Here is a 19,123-nt window from a genome sequence, read left to right on the forward strand (position 1 = left end):
AGTGATAGTACAATGAAAAGAACACTGGAGAAATTTAAGTTAGAATCACTTACTAATAAGCTTTAAGTGACCCTGAGCAAGTCACTTACCTGTTTCCTAGACTATGAAAGAAGAAATAATATCCTTACCACTTAACCCACTTTAGAAAATAACCATTTATTAAGTACTACCTTTTGCCAGGCACAGTATTAAGTGCTAAGTGCTAAATTGCTAGGCACAGTGGTAAGGAATACAAAATGCAAAAAGAGGCAAAAGACAGTCTCTGTCCTCAAAGAAGGACAGGTGGCTCAGTGGATAAAATGCTAAACTCTGGAGCCAGGAAGACTCATCTTTTTAAGTTCAATGCTGGCCTCAGACACTTCCTAGCTGTGCGATCCTGGAAAAGTCACTTAACTCTGTTCACTTCAGTCTCCTCATCTGTAAAATGAACTGGAGAAGGGAACGGCAAACAAACCACTCTAGCATCTTTATCAAGAGTTGGGACACCACCAAAACCACTGAACAAAAACAGTGCCCACAGGGAGCTCACAATCTAATGGGAAGAGCAACAAACAAGCTATCTATACGAAAAATAAGAAATAACTGAGAGGAGAGGGGCTGGAATTAAGAGTATGGCAAGGAAAGGCTTCCTGTAGAAAATGAAATGTTCAGTGAGATTCACATCATGCTACCTCCGAATGAGGAGGGAAAACATTCCAGGCATGGGGGAACAACCAGACAAAATGTTAGGAGCTGAGAAGAATGTATTGTTTGAGAAAAAGGAAGCTAGTGACACTGGATTGAAGAGTACGAGGCAGGGAATAAGGAGTGAGAAGACTGGAAAGGTAAAAGAGGGCTAGGTTATAAAGGGCTTTCAACACCAAACAAAAGATGTTATATTTATTTGCTCCTGTAAGAGATATGGAGCCACTGGAGTTTACTAAGGTGGGGTGGAGGGTTGGATTTGTGTTTTAGGAAAATCACCTTGGTTGCTAAATGGAGGATAAATTGGAGGGGGAGATACTGGACACGGACAGACCCACCAGCAGGCTATTGCAATCATACAGGTATGAGGTAATGATGGACTGTACTAGAGAGGGGGCAGTATCAAGGAGGGGAAAGTATAAATCAGAGAAAGAGGCATATTCAAGAAGTGATACAAAGGTGAAACTGACAGGCCTTGGCAACAGATGAGGGCAGCCAGGGGTGGGCAGTAGGGGCAGCAGATAGCAAGGAGTCTAGGATAACTCCAAGGATATGCTCCTGAGAGACTGGGAGTAGGGCAGAGCCCTCAATAGTAATAGGGAAATTATGTGGGGACTGAGTGAGGGAGGACGAAGAGAGGTTAAGGAAACACAATGAATTCAGTTTGCACATGTTTAGTTTAAAATGTTTACTAGATATCCAGTTGAGATGAATGAAAGGCAACTGCAAATTTAAGACTGGAGGTCAGCAGAGAGATCAGAGCAGGATAGACAGATCTGAAAATCAGCAGCACAGAGATGGTAATTAGATTCATGGAAACTGATGACATCAGCAAGTGAAGAGGACCCAGGACAGAGAGAATGCATAAGGAGACTGAGAAGGAGCAGTCACATGGGTAGGAAGAGAACCAAGAGAGTGCTGTCTCAAAGTTTAGAGAAAAGAGAGTACAAAGGAGAAGAGGGGATCAACAGTGTGAAAGGCTGCAGAATGGTCAAGAAGGAGGATTAAGAAAAGGTCCTCCTTAGATATGACAGTGAAGAGATCACTAACAACTTGGGGCATCAGTTCCAGTGGAATGATGAGAGTAGGGGAAAAGGGGAGCCATGAGAGGTTTGAGGAGGGATAAAGAGCCACCATAAAGAGTGGGATACTAAGTTAAGAAGGGAAGTGTAGAAGCACTGCCTAGCGCTATCAAGGACCCAGTTGAGGTTGTGTAGCAACATAGTGAACCCAGTCAGAATGGTTGCATTATTTTCTCCACCTTTGGAGAAAATTCAGCAGCACCTGTATAAAGAGTGACAGCAGCAAAAAGTAGGAGTCATCCAAGGCTGACAGGATGCTACTGGTGATATGGTAAGGCAATATAATAACTACAGGGTTGTTGTGAGGATGGCAGGAAGGCACATTGGAAATCAACTACTTCAACTGCCTCATTTTATAGAAGAGGAAGCTGAGACCCAAAAGGGAAGTGATCTTCCCTTTGTTAGGTGAATTGTGCCAAAGTCATACAGGTAGAAAGCAGCAGAACCCATATATATAAGCCTAGACTCATCCTCTGATTCCAGATTCAGTACTCTTTTCACTATGCCATCATCCATGAATACATGGTGCTTTGTAAACTTTTAAGGCACTCCATAAACATTTTTTTAGTTGATATGAAACCACCAATTAATACTGGTTAGAACAGTGGCCATTCATGTCCCAATGAAAGAATCTTACATTTAGGGAAAAAGTAAAATGACAATAAGCATATTAGATTTTAAAGATAATTTTTCATGTTTCTATATAGCGGAATTAACATGTACTAGACTTAACCTGGGAGATTCAAGCTAAAGACCTCATACTACTACTTATTAGCTATGACCTTAGACAAGGTGCTTCACCTTTGAAAGTCTTGGTCTCTTCAATTCCTAAGTGAGAGGACTAAACTACATGCAAACTCTAATATTCTGTGATTCTATTTATGAAATTTTCCAGTATCACACTCTTATAAAATGACCTACTAAAGAGAACAGTAAAATAAAGTACACAGAATTTATCACAGTAAGGGTAGAAAACTCTCCTTTAAACTAAACTGTGTTCTTTATACCAAAAGGAATGCCAATTTAAAAGATTTGGTCATTATGCCAACATTTCTAAATAATGGGAACAAACCCAAGGAGAAAACCAGGTGAATTTTAAACAAAAATTTGGCTTCTTCCCTAATTATTTTTTAAAGCACAGAATAAGTTAGACTATGACACAAATAAATCTAAAAGTTAACATTAAAGATTAAAACACACTCATGTGTTAGTTTCAAACTTTTTTCCATATGCTATGACTTGACACTGCTTCCGTCCTCCACTCCTTTCTCCCCACCAAGTATCAGATCTCCAAATAATGTTGAATCTTTCTCTGCAATTTTTGTCACTTTTATTATTTCCATTTCCACTGTCAGATTCTTATTGTCACTAGACTAGATAATTTTAATAGTCACACAACTGATCTCTATCTGATTAGCTCTTTCCTGGCCCTCAGAATCTTCCTAAATCTTAGTAACAAAAAACAAACTTCAATGGCTTCAATGGCTCCCATCAGAATAAAGTCCAAAGCTGCTTACTCTAGTATTCAAAACTTCCTCACTGCCAGGTCCCAACATAACTGCTCTCCCACTAGTCTTCTAAACATTTCAGAAAAATGAACTTACTAATTCAATCCAGAACACGTCTTAAGTTTTCCTGCCTTTACTCTTTTGTAACTGCTTGCTCCTCTGATTTGGAATTATGCCTTCTTCTTCTCTCCACTGATCTAAACATTATCTCTCTTTTAAGACAGTTAAAAACCTTTACCCACGACTAAGAGCTATCTATACTGTGAAATAACCTCTACTGCGCCTCTTAAATTCCTACAGCAATTATGGTCCGCACAATTCACCTGACAATTAATTACGTTCTGCCTTCTGACATTTTTTCTAGTGTATTAAACTGTTATTTAGCCTTTTATATCTTAGCATCTCATGTAACTAGGGCAGCTAAGTGGCACAGTGGATAGAGTGCCAGGCCTGAAGTCAGCAAGACTTCTCTTCCTGAGTTCTAATCTGGCCTCAGACACTTACTAGCTGTGTGACCCTGGACAAGTCACTTAACCCTGTTTGCTTCAGGTTCCTCATATGTAAAATGAGCTGGAGAAGGAAGTGACAAACCACTCTAATATCTTTCCCAAGAAAACATGACTGAAAAAAATGACTAAACAACTGAACCTCATCTACCTAAATAAAGTGAAAACTCCCTGAAGGCTCTTTATTATTTCATACACCTATTGTGTACTTTTCATAAATGTAGGCAACAACACATTTTTTCCCAAAGGAATATAAAAGTTTCTACACTAAAGTTAATTATCATCCAGAAGCACTTCCTCAAAACCTCTAATAGATTCTTCTAAATTAGGAACTAAATAAAGGAATGTATCCACTTAGGATATTTAGGACAAGATTATATGCTATGGTATCCTATAATACCAGGAAACACTTTAACTTCATATAGTTCCATAGTAGGGCATGTAAACAGGGTTCAACATAAAACTGTTACTTCACTTAAGAAACCTGAGGAATAAAAAGGCTATACGAAGTTGGCTATCACAAAATCTCTTTGAATATCTTACAGACACCTAAAAGGGAACATGAACACACAGATACACACACACAGACACACAGACACACGCAAGCACTATATACTTACCAGAATAAAGGTAATAAGAAGGTAATAAAAGTTACAAGAATTATTCTTTAATAATAATGTTACTTTCTAAAGTACATTAAATACTACTCAGCCTCCAGAGACCCTAACTTTCTTGTCCTCACAACTTGTGTCAATCCCATGTATAACTTATTCTCTGAGAATAATATTGCAAATCTTAATTAATAATCAATTTGCACTGAAAAAAAAAATTAGGGCTATTATTTTCAAGAATTTCAGGGACTTAAGGGGAGAAATCTATATAAATACTAATATATACTTAAAATTATATACAGCCAAGTAAAAATAACCTTAAAGTATATTAGACTATGACTCCCTAAGAACAAGACCCATGTCTTATTCTTTTCTTTTTATTCATTTGTTTATTTTTGTTTCTTAGTTTTTAGTGGTATCTTACAAGAAGGCACTAAAATCTTTCTTGGATAAATGAATGAATTAGGTTTAGTGAATTAGTTAAGTAGTGAATTGATATGCTTAAAAAATTTCACTTATCTATTAAAGATCTTATTAGAGTGGAAACTTCCTATTATAATACAGACAACATTTTCTGCAATTCTTATCCATGACTGCTCATAATTCCTATACAAGGTTGCTAGCCAACACAAAGGAAGCCTCTCTTATGACTTTCAACATTTTGCACTGATCAGTTCAACATTTGCACTCAGATTATACAACTGATAACCCCCACTTTATTAAAAATCAATTAATTCATCACACTATATACCTTCCTGACTATTTCCATTTTTATATATTTTACTTTATTTTCAAATATTTCATAAATACCTCTACTCAAACCCTATTCTAAAGCTGCATTATGGCATTGATGTGACTGGGAATTCCTGAAAGCAAAGACTTGGACAGAATCTGTACCAAACTAGAAAGACTTCCAGGAGATGCTGGCTTTTATCATCAGCTACTAAGCAATTAATTGCTTTGAGTCATAGCTACAACATGAAAGCTGTCTTAATAAAGGCCCCCCAGAGGGATTGACTGTATTCACACTAATTTTATTTTATTTTATTTTATTTTTTAGTTTTCAGGCAATTGGGGTTAAGTGACTTGCCCAGGGTCACACAGCTAGTAAGTGTCAAGTGTTTGGTCTGAGGCCGGATTTGAACTCAGGTCCTCCTGATTTCAGGGCCGGTGCTCTATCCACTGCGCCAACTAGCTGCCCCCACACTAATTTTAAAAAAGCAAATTTTTACTTTCTGAAATATTTGACAAATTGCCTTGTGTGCCTTGTATATATTAGGTACTTAATAAGCATATGCTAAATTGAATATCTGCTCAATTCAATTCAGCAGAATCAGATTTTGTTTTAAAGTTTGGAAGGTTTAAACAATGATCGAGGAATTATAAGATATACAATGATTGAGAGGGCTTATTTTTAAAAAGTTAAATATTTAAATGGATCTACCAGGTAATAATACTTCAACAATGTTTTAAGAAAAACATTCCAAATGCTTTTCTTTTCAGATTATATAAATATTAGGAAGCTATGTTTTAGCCCAGTTTTTTTTTTTAACATATACAAGAGTAATGTATTAAAAACAAAATGTTCATAGGTATAAAAGTAAGTGATTTTGACTCCACTTCTGCTCACCAAACTACTAACTTTTATCTTCTGGAAGATGTCAAAATGTCTAGCACAATGTTGGCTGACTAAAATAAAAATATTTATCATAGTTGAAGTAGCATTTTAAGTCTTCCACAACTATAAATGCTTGCTGAGAAGCCTAACAATTTCAGCTTTGCCACTTATTACTTGTGTAACTGTGTTACAGCCACCTGTCCTGTTGGGGTCTCATCCATAAAATGAAGGGGTTAGACTAGCTGCCCACCTTTACATCAATAGTCTATGATGAAATCTTCTCTAAAGGCCCTTTCAGCTTGATAATCCTCTGCTCAAACAAATAGTAGAGTACTCTCCTATATGTCAATTTAAATATTCCAGTATATACATTTTTATGACACGGCTACTGACCTCAAGGAGCTTACAACATGGCTGAAGAGACACACACACACACACACACACACACACACACACACACACACACAATTTTGATATCTTAATGCCCTATATTCATTTAGTCAAAGTTCTTCTGTCTGTGTATCAATAGTGTTATTCAGGATCAACTTCTTTAAAACTCATTAAATACCTTATGTATTTATGATACTTTCCTGGAAGTATTTGTGCTGCTAAAATAGGGTGAGTGAATGATATGATGATCCTGCTCTGAAAATAACAACTTCTGGCAACAATGCAACCAAGACTCTTACGGCCTCATAAGAATAGTTAAAGATATGTGAATGGTGTTAGAGTTATTTATTTTGAAAGATTTTTTCCACTGAGCTTTATGGTTCCTATCTAAGCTTTCCAAGTAAAATTTAAAAACCCAAGTAACTTGTTTTGAGACACGTAGAGCCTTATACATGCTATGGGCAAATAAGCTCTCACCTGGGGGGAAGAAACTGACTTTAAAATTTGGAGCGCTAAAAATTCTCTATAGTTGATATGACTGTGTATATTTTGATGACTAGCTGAAAAGTTCATCAGAATTTCAAAAGAGCATTAATAAGAAATTATAGGGGAAAGGACATGATCTGATCATCCCATAGTATAATGATTCAGTTCAGATTTACACATTCCCCTAAGAGCTTACTGCAGGATTTCTCTAAGATTCTTATATTTCTATGATAACAGAAAAATCCAATTATTTTCAGATATTCATATGAATAGGTGTATGGGAAAATTAAACTGAACTGTTCTGCTTATCTGGCCTCAGAAAAAAACAAAGAAAATTCATAATTTTAAATCTATTGCCTGTTGCTAACAGTCTACTGACAGGGGACAAGGGGTGAGACAGCATATTGCCTCTCTAAAATAAAGAAAGGGGTAGAGATGGGAAAGGGAAATGAAAGGAGGTAAAATGTTTGAGTAAGTTTATAATAAACATAAAAACTACTACTTTAAAGATAGACAATATCAAACCCACATAAAGAGGTACTTTTAACTCTAATAACTTAAGCTTAAATCAATTCATAAAAGATTCCTTTTAACTAACACAACTTTTAATAGAAAAAAAATCTATATTATAACTGAATTTTTCCAAAGGCAGGCACTACATATTCCTTTGTAAAAACAGAATTAAAAACTAGCTTATGACAACTGATTTATATTGTTATGAATGAAACATTTATCACATCTAAAGTTTACTATGTATACTCTAGCTATATTTAATTTATCATATTATAAAATTACTTTTAAAGTTTATAAAACAAAAACTTACCCCATCATTCTCTCTATGTGGATTTAGTCTATTATAAACAGCCTCAATAATATTGCGCCTAAAAACATGAAGAAATACCTTTGTGAAAATATTTTAAAATAAGTTAATCAGTAAATTAATAATATAGCTTTAATTTTGCACTATATCCAAAGTGTACTGCCAGCTTTAAAATTAATGCTATCAAGACAGATTTTTTTTTCCACAAAAAAAATTCTAGTTCCTAGAATCTGCTGAATCATCTTGATTTATCCTGCACAACACATTCTTCATTACTTTAGCAATGAAGGGGGCCTATAGCCTGTTCCTGAAAACGCTCCTGCCTCGTAGAGCAGAAAGGTCCATTAGAAATAGCTAGAAGACTATTTAAGAGTTATCTAGGAGAGCAGCTAGGTGCCCCAGTGGGTACAGCACCGGCCCTGGATTCAGAAGGACCTGAGTTCAAATCCAGCCTCAGACACATAATACTTGCTGGCTGTGTGACCCTGGGCAAGTCACTTAACCCCACTGCCTAATCAAAAAGAAGAAGAAGAAGAAGAAGAAGAAGAAGAAAAAGAGTTATCTAGCAAGATAGCCCTTTTCCAGGGGCAGCTAGGTTGCACAGTAGATACAGCACCGGCCCTGAAGTCAGGAAGACCTGAGTTCAAAACTCAGCCTCAGACCAAACACTTGATATTTACTAGCTGTGTGACCCTGGGCAAGTCACTTAACCCCAATTTCCTTTAAAAAAAAAAATAGTCCTTTTCCAAGTTTTACCTAGTAGTCCTTTAAGGAAAGTAGGTAAAATAGTAAAAACAATTGAGCTTTTGTATAATGCTTTAAAGCTTGCAAAGCTCTTTAAATTGATCTAATTTAATGGAAGCCCTGGATGAGCCCCTACTAGGTTTGGAGAATCAAGGTGTTTAAGCTACTTGGCACAGGGGTGGGACTACTGAACATGGGAAGAAGGAAAGGCTCAGGCACCAAGTCCCCTTCTCACTAAGCACTCACTTTCCAACCATGACCAAGTCACTCCATCTCTCTGAGGCTGAGTTTCCTCATCTATCAAATGAAGATAAATAACTGTAACATTTACTTCACTGGGTTATTATGAAAATTAAATGAGATAAATATAAAGTATTTTGTAAACTTTGAAGCATTAAATGAGTAAGTTATCTATCATAAGAATACTTATGTTCTCTTATTCATAGTGAGATTTAATTACTATGCATAGAAAATTCAAAATTGGTTATCTTTCTTCTACTTACTTGCCAGCAAGACCTCCCCCTGGAGGTAAATTAGGGATATTTTCTGCAGACAATATGCGCATGACATGGGCAAGATCAGGCATTCCTTCCTCACCAGACTTCTCCATAATTTCTGCATGAAAATAAATAACACATGAATTAATAAGATGATCATGAGGAAGTAAAAAAACAAAGACAGAAACAAACCCATACACTGGTTCCTTGTTATGTCAAAAGTATTCATTTTTAAAAAGAGCAGAAAATAAAGTCTTGTTGTAAATGTTTAACATACTTTGAAATTTCACCTTTGCTTGTATATAAGAAATGGTTTTTCTTGAACATTGCAATTTGTTTCAAGTTATAATCACAAATTACTAAAATTTAAAAGGTTCAAAATTTATTTATAAAATTACAAAGCTAGTTGATATCTGATCCCCAAGAACTGGATATTACCAAGGGTTAGTCCAGTTGGGTAAGATATTTAGATATTGTCTGTATCTTCTAACAAAACACCTAGGAAAACTAGAGAACTTAACTTCAAACTGTACTGTTGAGTCCCTTCAGAATATTCCTTTTAAAATTTGGTTATGGAAAAAATGCTCCTAAAGAACAGAGCTACATAATATATATCTTAAATATATATTATATTAATGACTATGAACAACAAAAAAGAACTATATAGATACAAAACTCTAATAAATGTTTACATAATAAATTAAATTAAATAAATGTTTGGAGTTATAATATACATTGTATAAATTTAAAAATAGCCACTTACCTTAAAAGTAACTACTAACTAGGCATTTTCATGGGTGAAGAAAAGCATATTTTGAAGAACCACATGTCACTAGAAATGTAAGCTACTTTCATAACTAAATCTTTGTAAATAGTTTAATTTAGCTATAGTAATACTTTTTGTGTATCTATGTAATATTTTAAACTTTTTTTCCCCAAAGTGCTTTCACAGATAGTATCTTATTCATCTCACCAATTTTATTCTTACACCAGCTAAGTATACTTCTTGTATTAAAAACTGGAAATTAAAATAGAGAACTAGATAAATAAGATATGATCAACAGTTTAAATAGTGCAAAGGGGTGGAAAGGACTGGTAGAGTATCTAACGACATAGGAACATGTCACAGAAGAAGTAAGAACTCAAGTTGAATAAGAGGTCAGATGGGGTAGGTACTACTCGGCAGGGAGAATGGGGAGCATACATTAAAAGAAACTTTGGTGGCTTTTAGTGGGGAGGAAAACATGGATTTTGAGGAAATATTTAAAAACAGGTGAAAATGTACAGAAAGCCTTTATAAACAAAACTGTCTGCCCTAATCCTACTCCTGCAGTTAGTACCAACTTTGTACATTTTAATACACAGGTTTCCAAAAGGTGGTTACCAACCTCTTAAAAGGTATGTGCTAATAACAAAGTCAGCATAAACATCATACGACCATCAGTATGAAGGTAAATTCTAAACTAAAATTTTCCATTGTATCCTGTTTGGCAATCTAACCTGAATAAAAATATGACAGCTAATAACAAAACTCTTAAAAGAGTTTAAGCTAGTAGAATTTCAGTGATGAAAACAAAGTACATAATAGTTACTAATGATGAATTAGGACAAGTGTCATTATAATCATTCAGTATTACCAGCAATGTAGACTTTGAACTGTTACTATTTTGAAATAATATACCCCCACTTTTTGCCATTTAGAAAATAATTTTAAAAGAAGCATATACTTTTTTCTTTTTCTATGGGACCCTCAAGTACCTTAGGCCCAAATACTGACAAGGCAAAAAAGGGTTTCTTTAAAAATCTCTACTTGTATAAATTCCATCCCAATCCCAACCCCAACCTCTTTGTTTTAAAAGCAGAGGCAGTTTCCCCCCTCTTTTCTTCTTAAATAAACCAGAGTAGCTTTCTTACCTTCAACCCGTGATTCCAAGTGCTTATCCAAGTCTGAATCTTTTTTCACTGCTTCATCTGAGACCTTAGGAGCATTTGAAAAACAAACTAGCACAATACTCATGTTATCTCGACTTCCCTGTATATTAAAAAAGGAGAAGATTAGATAAGATTTTGCTTACCAGCTTCTAATCATTCCCTTTAAAGTATCTAAAATGGAATTATACAAATACGTAAGTATCCTGGAAGAAAATACAGCTTTATACTGGATTAACGACAATCTGAGAATGACCTGAAAGAGCTATGGTTTCCAGATATCCATACAGACCCTTAAGTAGCTATTCATTTGATTTTTACACAAGCTAGCTCAAAACCTAGGTGGCACCATCCTTGACTCCTTACTCAGTCTCATCTTCCATATCTGATCTCTTGCCAAGGCCTACGGATTTTACCTTTTACACCCTCTTCTCCTCTGACACTGCCACCACCTTCCATCCCCTCAATACCTGGACTATGCCGATAGCCAGCTAGTTGGTCTGCCTGTCACAAGACTTCATCTATCACAGTGCATTTTCCATTTAGTTGCCAAAGGTAGTCTTCCTAAAACACAAGTCTGCCCATGTCACACACCACTCACTCCTCAGTCATCATCCCCTCTCCACCCCCAATCTTGCACTCCATAAATTCCAATGGCTCCCTATCACCTTTAGGATCAAATATAAAACCTGTTTGGAATTCCAAATTCTTCAGAACTTGCCCACCACCTCCTTTTCCAGTCTTCTTACACCTCACACCTCCAAACATACTTTCTGATTAACCTCCTTGCTGTTCCTTGAACAAGATACACCATCTCCCAACTCAGCATTTTTCACCCATACCTGGAATACTCTCCCTCTGCATGTCTGCCTTTGGGCTTCCTTCAAGTCCCAGCTAAAATTTCACATTCTAAAGGAAACCTTTTCCATTGCCCCTTGATTCTTTTATTTCCAGTTTATTCTTTATATAGTGTGTTTGTACATATTTGTTTGCATGTTGTATCCTCTTGATCAGACTATGAAGTGCTTGTCAGCAAGGGCTGTCTTTTGCCTTTCTTTGTATTCTCAAGCTTAGCTCAATGCCTGGCATATAATAGAAGCTTAATAAATTGTTTATTGATGATCCTTTCCTTATTCCTGTCTCCTTAGTGGTTGCTGTTAATTATACTCCAATTAGTTACATCTGTTCCGCCTGTCTAGGCCCTTTACCCTTTTCTAAAAGCTGAATTCACTGAAAAAAAAAAGGGGGTTTTGTTTGTGTGTTTGTTTGTTTTTAGCCTAACTGGTAGATCATATCCAAATAGTGCTCATCACAATTACACTGTATTGAAGAAGGAATAAATAAATACCAGGAAAATCAAGAAGGTGAACCAGGGACAGCTAGGTGGCTCAGTGCACTGGCCCTGGAGTGAGGAGGACCTGAGTTCAAATTCAGCCTCAGACACATAACACTCACTAGACATGTGACCCTGGGCAAGTCACTTAACCCCATTGCCCAGACCTCCCCCCCCAAAAAAAGACGATGAACCAAAGCAGGGATGCAAAAAGGGCAGAACAATTTAAGGATTCTAAAACACACTAACCAGATAACATGACTGTGGAGAATCAAAATTATAGCCAAATAACGAGCATTCAGATAAATGGAGTTAAAATTTTTTTTGAGGATCGACTTTAAGCTCACTGTTGAGAGTATTTTAGCACAATGAGGTTTTTCAGATGGTTAAAATACTAATTAATGAATTCAATGTGGAAAGAACAGCCAGTCCTACATAAGTCTTACCAATATATAGCATTCACCTACAAGATTGAAAGCAACATGCTTAAAACATCTGTCTGCTAATTCTAAGGGAAAATACTTAAATTAAATCTTTTTAAAATCATATGGTTGTTTTTCCAACTGTACTTTCCAATATATTTTATGCCTGAGAAGGTTGTCAGTACTGAGAATGCCACAAAGGGCACCAAAAAGGAGGCAGGTATGAGTTATTCAGGGAGTCCACCCAACTAAAAATCAGGACAATAGTCAAAACCCATTCTACAATAGCTCAAGTTCTGCAAAGGAAGGGTAAGGTATGAGGGGCACCCACTACTTCCCCAGATCTGTCCAGCTCCAATGCCATTTTAAACTGCTGTGGTTTGAGAAGGCTATCTGTTTTCCCCTCATCTAACAAAGAGTCAGAAGTAACAAGGAGATCCTCACAGAAATCAGAGGGTCAGGAGCTTTGAAAGTGCTGGTCTCAAAAGTTCCAGAAGAGATATGTATGGTCTAACCAATTCAATTCCCTGGGCTCTGGGAATTGTTGTTGCTGTTATTGTTTGGGGGAGAGGGAGATAAGAAGAGGATGTGAGAGGTATGTGCAGAGCCACATCCGCAGTGCCTAATTAGTGCCTCCAAATGAATGACACCTACCTATTTCATTCCAATATGGAACCCATAATTCTTGAAACATTTTCCCAATTATATTATTCATAAAATAAATAAGAACTTTTGCAAAACAAACAGTTTTTCAATCATACCACAAAATCAATAATCTCTAGGGAACTATGCCTGAAGTATATTCCATTTGACAATTTAGAGCCTTTCTGGAATCTGAACTAAAAAGAATTTTATTCTTATAACATTATTGTATAACTCATGGTATCAAAGGGTTACCCAAACTCTTTTAACTACTCAGCTTCCATACTCAGAATTTTGCCACCTATTATTTCATATATATACACACACTAAGAATTTAAAAGCCAAATATCCATAGAATCTTATTTCTAACATTATAGCAAGCTTAAAGTATTTAATTAAATATTAGGCAGCACAAAAAAAAAAAAAAAAAATGGGGCACCTAGGTGGAGCAATGGATAGAGCACCTGCCCTGGAGTCAGGAGGACCTGAGTTCAAATCCAACCTCAGACACATCACACTGACTAGCTGTGTGACCCTGGGCAAGTCACTTAACCCCACTGCCTAGCCAAATAAATAAATAAAGGAAGGAAGGAAGGAATATTAGGGAGTGGTTAAAATAGACAAAAGATATTTGCAGAACAGAAACTAAATATCTAGTCTATGTTTATTTTAGGCACTCAAAAGTTCAGGTCTCAGAAGATTGTAATGTTCTAACAGTGATGAGTTCCTGAGTAATTCTGGAAAGAGCTTTCTTGTATCTGAGAGGTAAATAGTAACACCCAAATTAGAGGTTTCAACCATCTATTTTACTTATATCTATTTATCAGCTAGACTTAAGCAAGATTTACAGGACTAATACTATACAAATTCATATTCCTCAAGTGTTTGACACATATTCAAAAGCTTCTATAAATAAAAAGAGAATATTGCAAGGTGTGAAGAACAAAGTAGTATCTTCTTTTAATCTTCCAGGTACTATAGTGGAGGTAAGGGTGAAGAGTGCAGTGGTGGGGATCTTTGTTTAAGGAAGAAGACTGATGACAAATTGTAAGATTCTATCAAATCCCAGTTTTAGCTCTAGCCCACTCACAATTTGCTGACTGGAAAACAGATCAGACCTCTGAGTCAAACAAATTCAAAGGGAAGAAGAGATCAACCTTCTTGTATGTAGATGGGAAATGGGATACAAGAGATTTCCTGATCTTAGTTTCTTCAAGTATTTCTTTATGAGGAAAGTTGAACTAATCTGACAAGGTTCCCTAAATTTGATTCCAGTGAAATAGGCTTTTATCGTCTGAAATTTTTTTACTCTCATTTTTTTTTTTAAAAAGCTGGTTTTAGAAACAGAGCTAACTTCAGGGATCTCAGTTTAATAAAGAATCTTTTCATTGTCCCCAAATTCAGTCAGTCCTTTAAGCAGTCATCTGCTGCTTCACCACCTACCCACTCCTCAACCTTTTGCAACTATATCATTTACTATATCATTTTACTAACCATCTTCTATTCAAAAACACCAACAACCTCTTTATCACCAAATCCAAAGGCTGGTTTTTTGTTCTCCATTCCCCTTCACTATAGTAAGACAGGATGAATAACTGTTAAGGGCGCTGGACTGGTGATTGTTTAATCCAGAGAAAATTTAAGAGGGAAAATTTGGTTATAGGGATCTTGAACAATACAAAAGGCTGTCTTATATAAAATAATAAATTTTGTTTGGCCCTACACAGAGGGCAGAACTAGGAACATAAAGTTGAAGATATAGGGGAGCAAATTTCTAGGCAATTTAACTGGCCAGAAAAAAAAAAAGCCAACTTCCTAACAGTTAAGAGCTATCTCTAAGTGCAATCAGCTCTCTTGGCAGGTTCTCCATCAACAGAAATCGAGCAAAAACTCAATGGCTTCTTGTCCGGGATGGGGGGGATAGACGAGATTCCTGGAATCCCTTGGAAGGGATTACATTATGGGGAAGAAACAAAGTATAGAGGGAAGAGTTCTTGAAATTGGAGAAGCTAGTGTTAATATCCTGGCTCGGGCATTTGTTACTGTAGATCTGGGCCTGAATGTTCTCATCTGAAGGGAAAAAAAAAAAAGAAAAAGAAAAAAAATAATTGGATTTGATGATCGCTGAGGTTTCTTCCAGCTTTTGCATACTATGATCTCTGCAATCCCTGCCATTTCAGACTCTGTGATTACAAACATAAACAGATTTAGATCTAGAAAGGACCTCAGACAACAGTATTTTGCAGGTGAGGCTGAGGTGAAGTGACTTGTACAAGGTCACAAAGATGGTAAGTGGCAAATGCAGGTCATTGTGATTTTTTATCATCAATCAAGTGTGATGTTCTAACCTTGGTTTATCAAGTTCCTTTTTGTAATGAAGTATAGCTATAAAATCTACAAGGTTTTCAAATAAAAAATTTTAAATCAAAATTTGTAAAGTATCCCCCAAATCCATTCTGAGAATAAGAGAGACAAGCTTTAGAGCAACTAGTGATGATTAATTACTACAGAAAGATAAAAAATGGTTGACTTAAATACCTAAATTTCTGACTGTTTATTCATCTACCAAAAACAAACAAAAAACATTAGGATAACATAACCTAGACAGGCAGGGCTGACTATAACAAAGGGGACAAATATTCTATATGGAGCTAGAGCCTCTCTACCTCTTGATTTATTATGTCCCATCCACCCATCCTACATAGGTTAAATATACAAGAGTCCAAAAGTTAGTATCATGCTAAAACCATACTTTTAAAGCTTCCTGTTGTTCTAAAGCCAAGGAGAAGACTTAAACATGAGCTAAAAGTGCTACCTGATGAGCCAGCCAAAAATCCACAAGCCCCCCCTTGATCTTAGATAATATAATAGGAAGCAATTACAAAACATTTCTTTCAAATATAAACAAAGAATCAGTAGGTAGAAAAGATAATTGCCTACAAGAAATAAGCATTCATCCAAATGCTCTACTTTTACATTTACCTGTACTTCTAATTCTCTATTAATTAAAACTTTATATTTTGTACTTTGCCAAATATTTAAGTTTCAGTACTGTATTAATAATAAACATTTTAATATTTTACTTGCTTTTTATAAGTTCCTATCAAATTATGTTATTTGAATTGCTAAGTGAAATAAAAGCCTGCTGCTCATAACTCACGTACTCTTCATTTAATTCAAAGAAGTTAATCATATTGCCTTCATAGGTTATAATTTCCTGATTGCTAATTTTAAGTCAGGAATAGCTTAAGTCAGTTAATGAACAAGAAATATGCTCAATGAAGTTATAAAAACTTTATGAAGGAATATGTAAATATTTTTCAAGATAAGGGTTTAGATAAATATATTTTTCACTTGATGTTCCATAAGTATATAGGTGGTAAACAATTTCTCATTACATCTTTATACATATAATTATTACAATTTATGGGATAGAACTGTTGTGTAGTGAGAAAAGTACTCATCCCTTGAACCAAGTATAAATATGTCTGCAACCTATAAGCTGTGTCAATCTTGGCAAATCACTTCATACTTTGTGCCTCAGTTTCTTCATCTGAAAAATGGAGACAGCAATGCTTTTACTACCTAACACAAAAGACTGCAGAGAAAATACTTTATCAACCTTAAAAGTACAACACAAATGACTTACTTTAATGAAACAAATGCTTTGAATTCATTATGTTCACATCAATAGCTATGACTTGAACTATTCTCTGATCCTTCAGAAATCCTGTACGATCATTTCAGTTCTTTCACACCTCAGAAATCCTCTTAGCCCTCTGCAGCTAATCTCTCTGATTGACTAGCTCCTCACAGAACCTCCATTTTAAGGAGGGTGCACAGGCCAGTTTTCTCTTCATTTCTCACCAGGCTGCAATCCAGACTTCTCCATAATGCTTCCTACAAGGTACCTCCTTTCCCTCATTCATTTCATCTTCCATGTGTTGTCTTCCTCTATTAGAATGAGGGCAGAGACAATCTTTCTTTTTTGTTCATATTTGCATTCTAAGCCTCCAGCACAGTGTCAGATACGCTTTTAGAATATAATATAATAAATGCTTGTTGACAGACTACCTGACTGACTAGAATAACTAAAAATTCCTCTGCCCCATCATGTAGGATTGCAACACAAATTTTTGGTCTTTGCCTCTAGAAAAACCAATACAAGAAGCAATAAAACTACAGAGGGTATTACTTCTAAAGACAGTGAATTTTCTAAAATGATTCAAGGATTGAAGATCCAGGATGTATCAATTATTGATGTCTTGTTTCTGGTCCTTCTCTTCTTGGTTATCTGCCTTTTGGCAATTTCAATGTTCATTAGTATCTACAGCAGATGGTGGGTGGGAAAATTAAATAAGCAAACCAGTTTTACGAGTTAGTAGAAATTTTTGTTAAGATATTAGTGCAGGAATATATTGAAACTAAGTAATATAATATTTTAGAAATACCAATAAGCTTCAATTATCTCTACGCCTCAGTTGCCATGAATAACCAAGCAGTTGGTTTAATTAAGACATAATTCCATAAAGCAAATATCTTAAAATTTTAAAGTCTAGGTTCTTATAATAATATCCTATCTTAAGGAGTATTATTTGTCAGGGTCTATAAGTACTGACAACTTTGAATTGCATTTAGAACATGTGATTTCACCCTTGTAGGAACTTCCAGTATAAGAACTACCTTCAATGATGCAAATGGACTGCACTTCTCTAATTTACAGTCACAGAGGTGATTGGGGAACATGCTAGTACATCCATCTCTCACCCCTGTGCCTATGCTTTGGCTATCACCTTGAATGGACTCTACTCACAAAGGTACTTCCTTCCTTCAAAACTCAGCTCAAGCACCACATTCTACAGGAACCTTTTCCTGATCCCGGCAGCTGCTACTACAATTCCTCTGATTGCCTTGTATTTATTATTCATTTATATGTACATCCAGTTTCCTCCACAGTTCCTAAACTAGAGATCAGTCAACAAGTATTTATTAAGCAAAAGACTTGAGACAATAGGCTATCACAACAGTCCAAGTGAAAGTAACAAAGTGCCTGAACTACATATGTGAAAATATAGGAACACGACATGTGAAATCTGGCTTTACAAAGCAGTTAATTTAGAGATGACTCACCACAGAACTCTGTTAAATACCAGATACATACTGGCTAAGTGACCATAGTCATTTAAACTTCTTGAAGCCGTAGGCAAGTCCCAAATTCCAAAGGTGTCAGACTGCATTAAAAGAAAGATCTCTCACCCAAGTTTTCCTCTGTCAATGAAATCACAGGTCCAGTCCCTATCCTATTAAATGCTTGATGTTTTAGTGTAAAGCTTTACCTTTGGATTATGAGAATTGTAAATTGTAATATCTATATTTCTCTATAATAAATGTCAGAATACTATAAAGTATTTTACTTCCATTCCAAAAAACAAATCTTTAAGTATATAACTCAAGATCCCTACCAGTGAGTGTCTACATCAACCAGCAAGCTGAAAATATCCACTACTCTCAAAGTAATCAATCATTTCTCTACTGACTTCTCAGGAATGAAATGCCTATCTATCGTGCCAATTCCACTCCTAAGTCTCCCTCCCCAACTAACATTTGGGGAAAAGGGAAGAAGAGGAGCAAAATGTTTTCTTCTTCCAAGAGCAGGAGTGGGAGAATGGATTCACCCCTCTAAATGGTGTTCCATTTTTCTAATCACCGAGGATCAAAATTTCATCTTTTCCCCCCTCTCAGCAATCTCCCATACCTGACAGACTCTTCCTTTGAAGAAAAAAAAAAAATCACTAAAACCATTCCTTTCTACTCCTACTAGCACCACTAAAATTTAGGTCACAACTAAATG

At 35.8% G+C, this 19,123-nt stretch overlaps 1 protein-coding gene across 2 annotated transcripts in view; it reads right to left on the reverse strand.

Moving 5' to 3' along the window:
* The window catches only part of PPM1B (protein phosphatase, Mg2+/Mn2+ dependent 1B), a 76,620-nt gene that overhangs the window by 7,765 nt on the left and 49,732 nt on the right, over positions 1 to 19,123 (reverse strand). For both annotated transcript variants that reach the window (XM_027865262.1, XM_027865261.1), the window contains exons 3-5: positions 10,861 to 10,978; positions 8,953 to 9,064; positions 7,709 to 7,766 (exon numbers count right to left, since the gene is read on the reverse strand). In XM_027865262.1, coding sequence (XP_027721063.1) covers positions 7,709 to 7,766; positions 8,953 to 9,064; positions 10,861 to 10,978 — 288 coding nt within the window. The remainder of the gene's footprint in view (positions 1 to 7,708; positions 7,767 to 8,952; positions 9,065 to 10,860; positions 10,979 to 19,123) is intronic.

Source organism: Vombatus ursinus, unplaced genomic scaffold, assembly GCF_900497805.2.
Source record: "Vombatus ursinus unplaced genomic scaffold, bare-nosed wombat genome assembly UNPS02014778.1, whole genome shotgun sequence".
Taxonomy (NCBI): Eukaryota; Metazoa; Chordata; class Mammalia; order Diprotodontia; family Vombatidae; genus Vombatus; species Vombatus ursinus.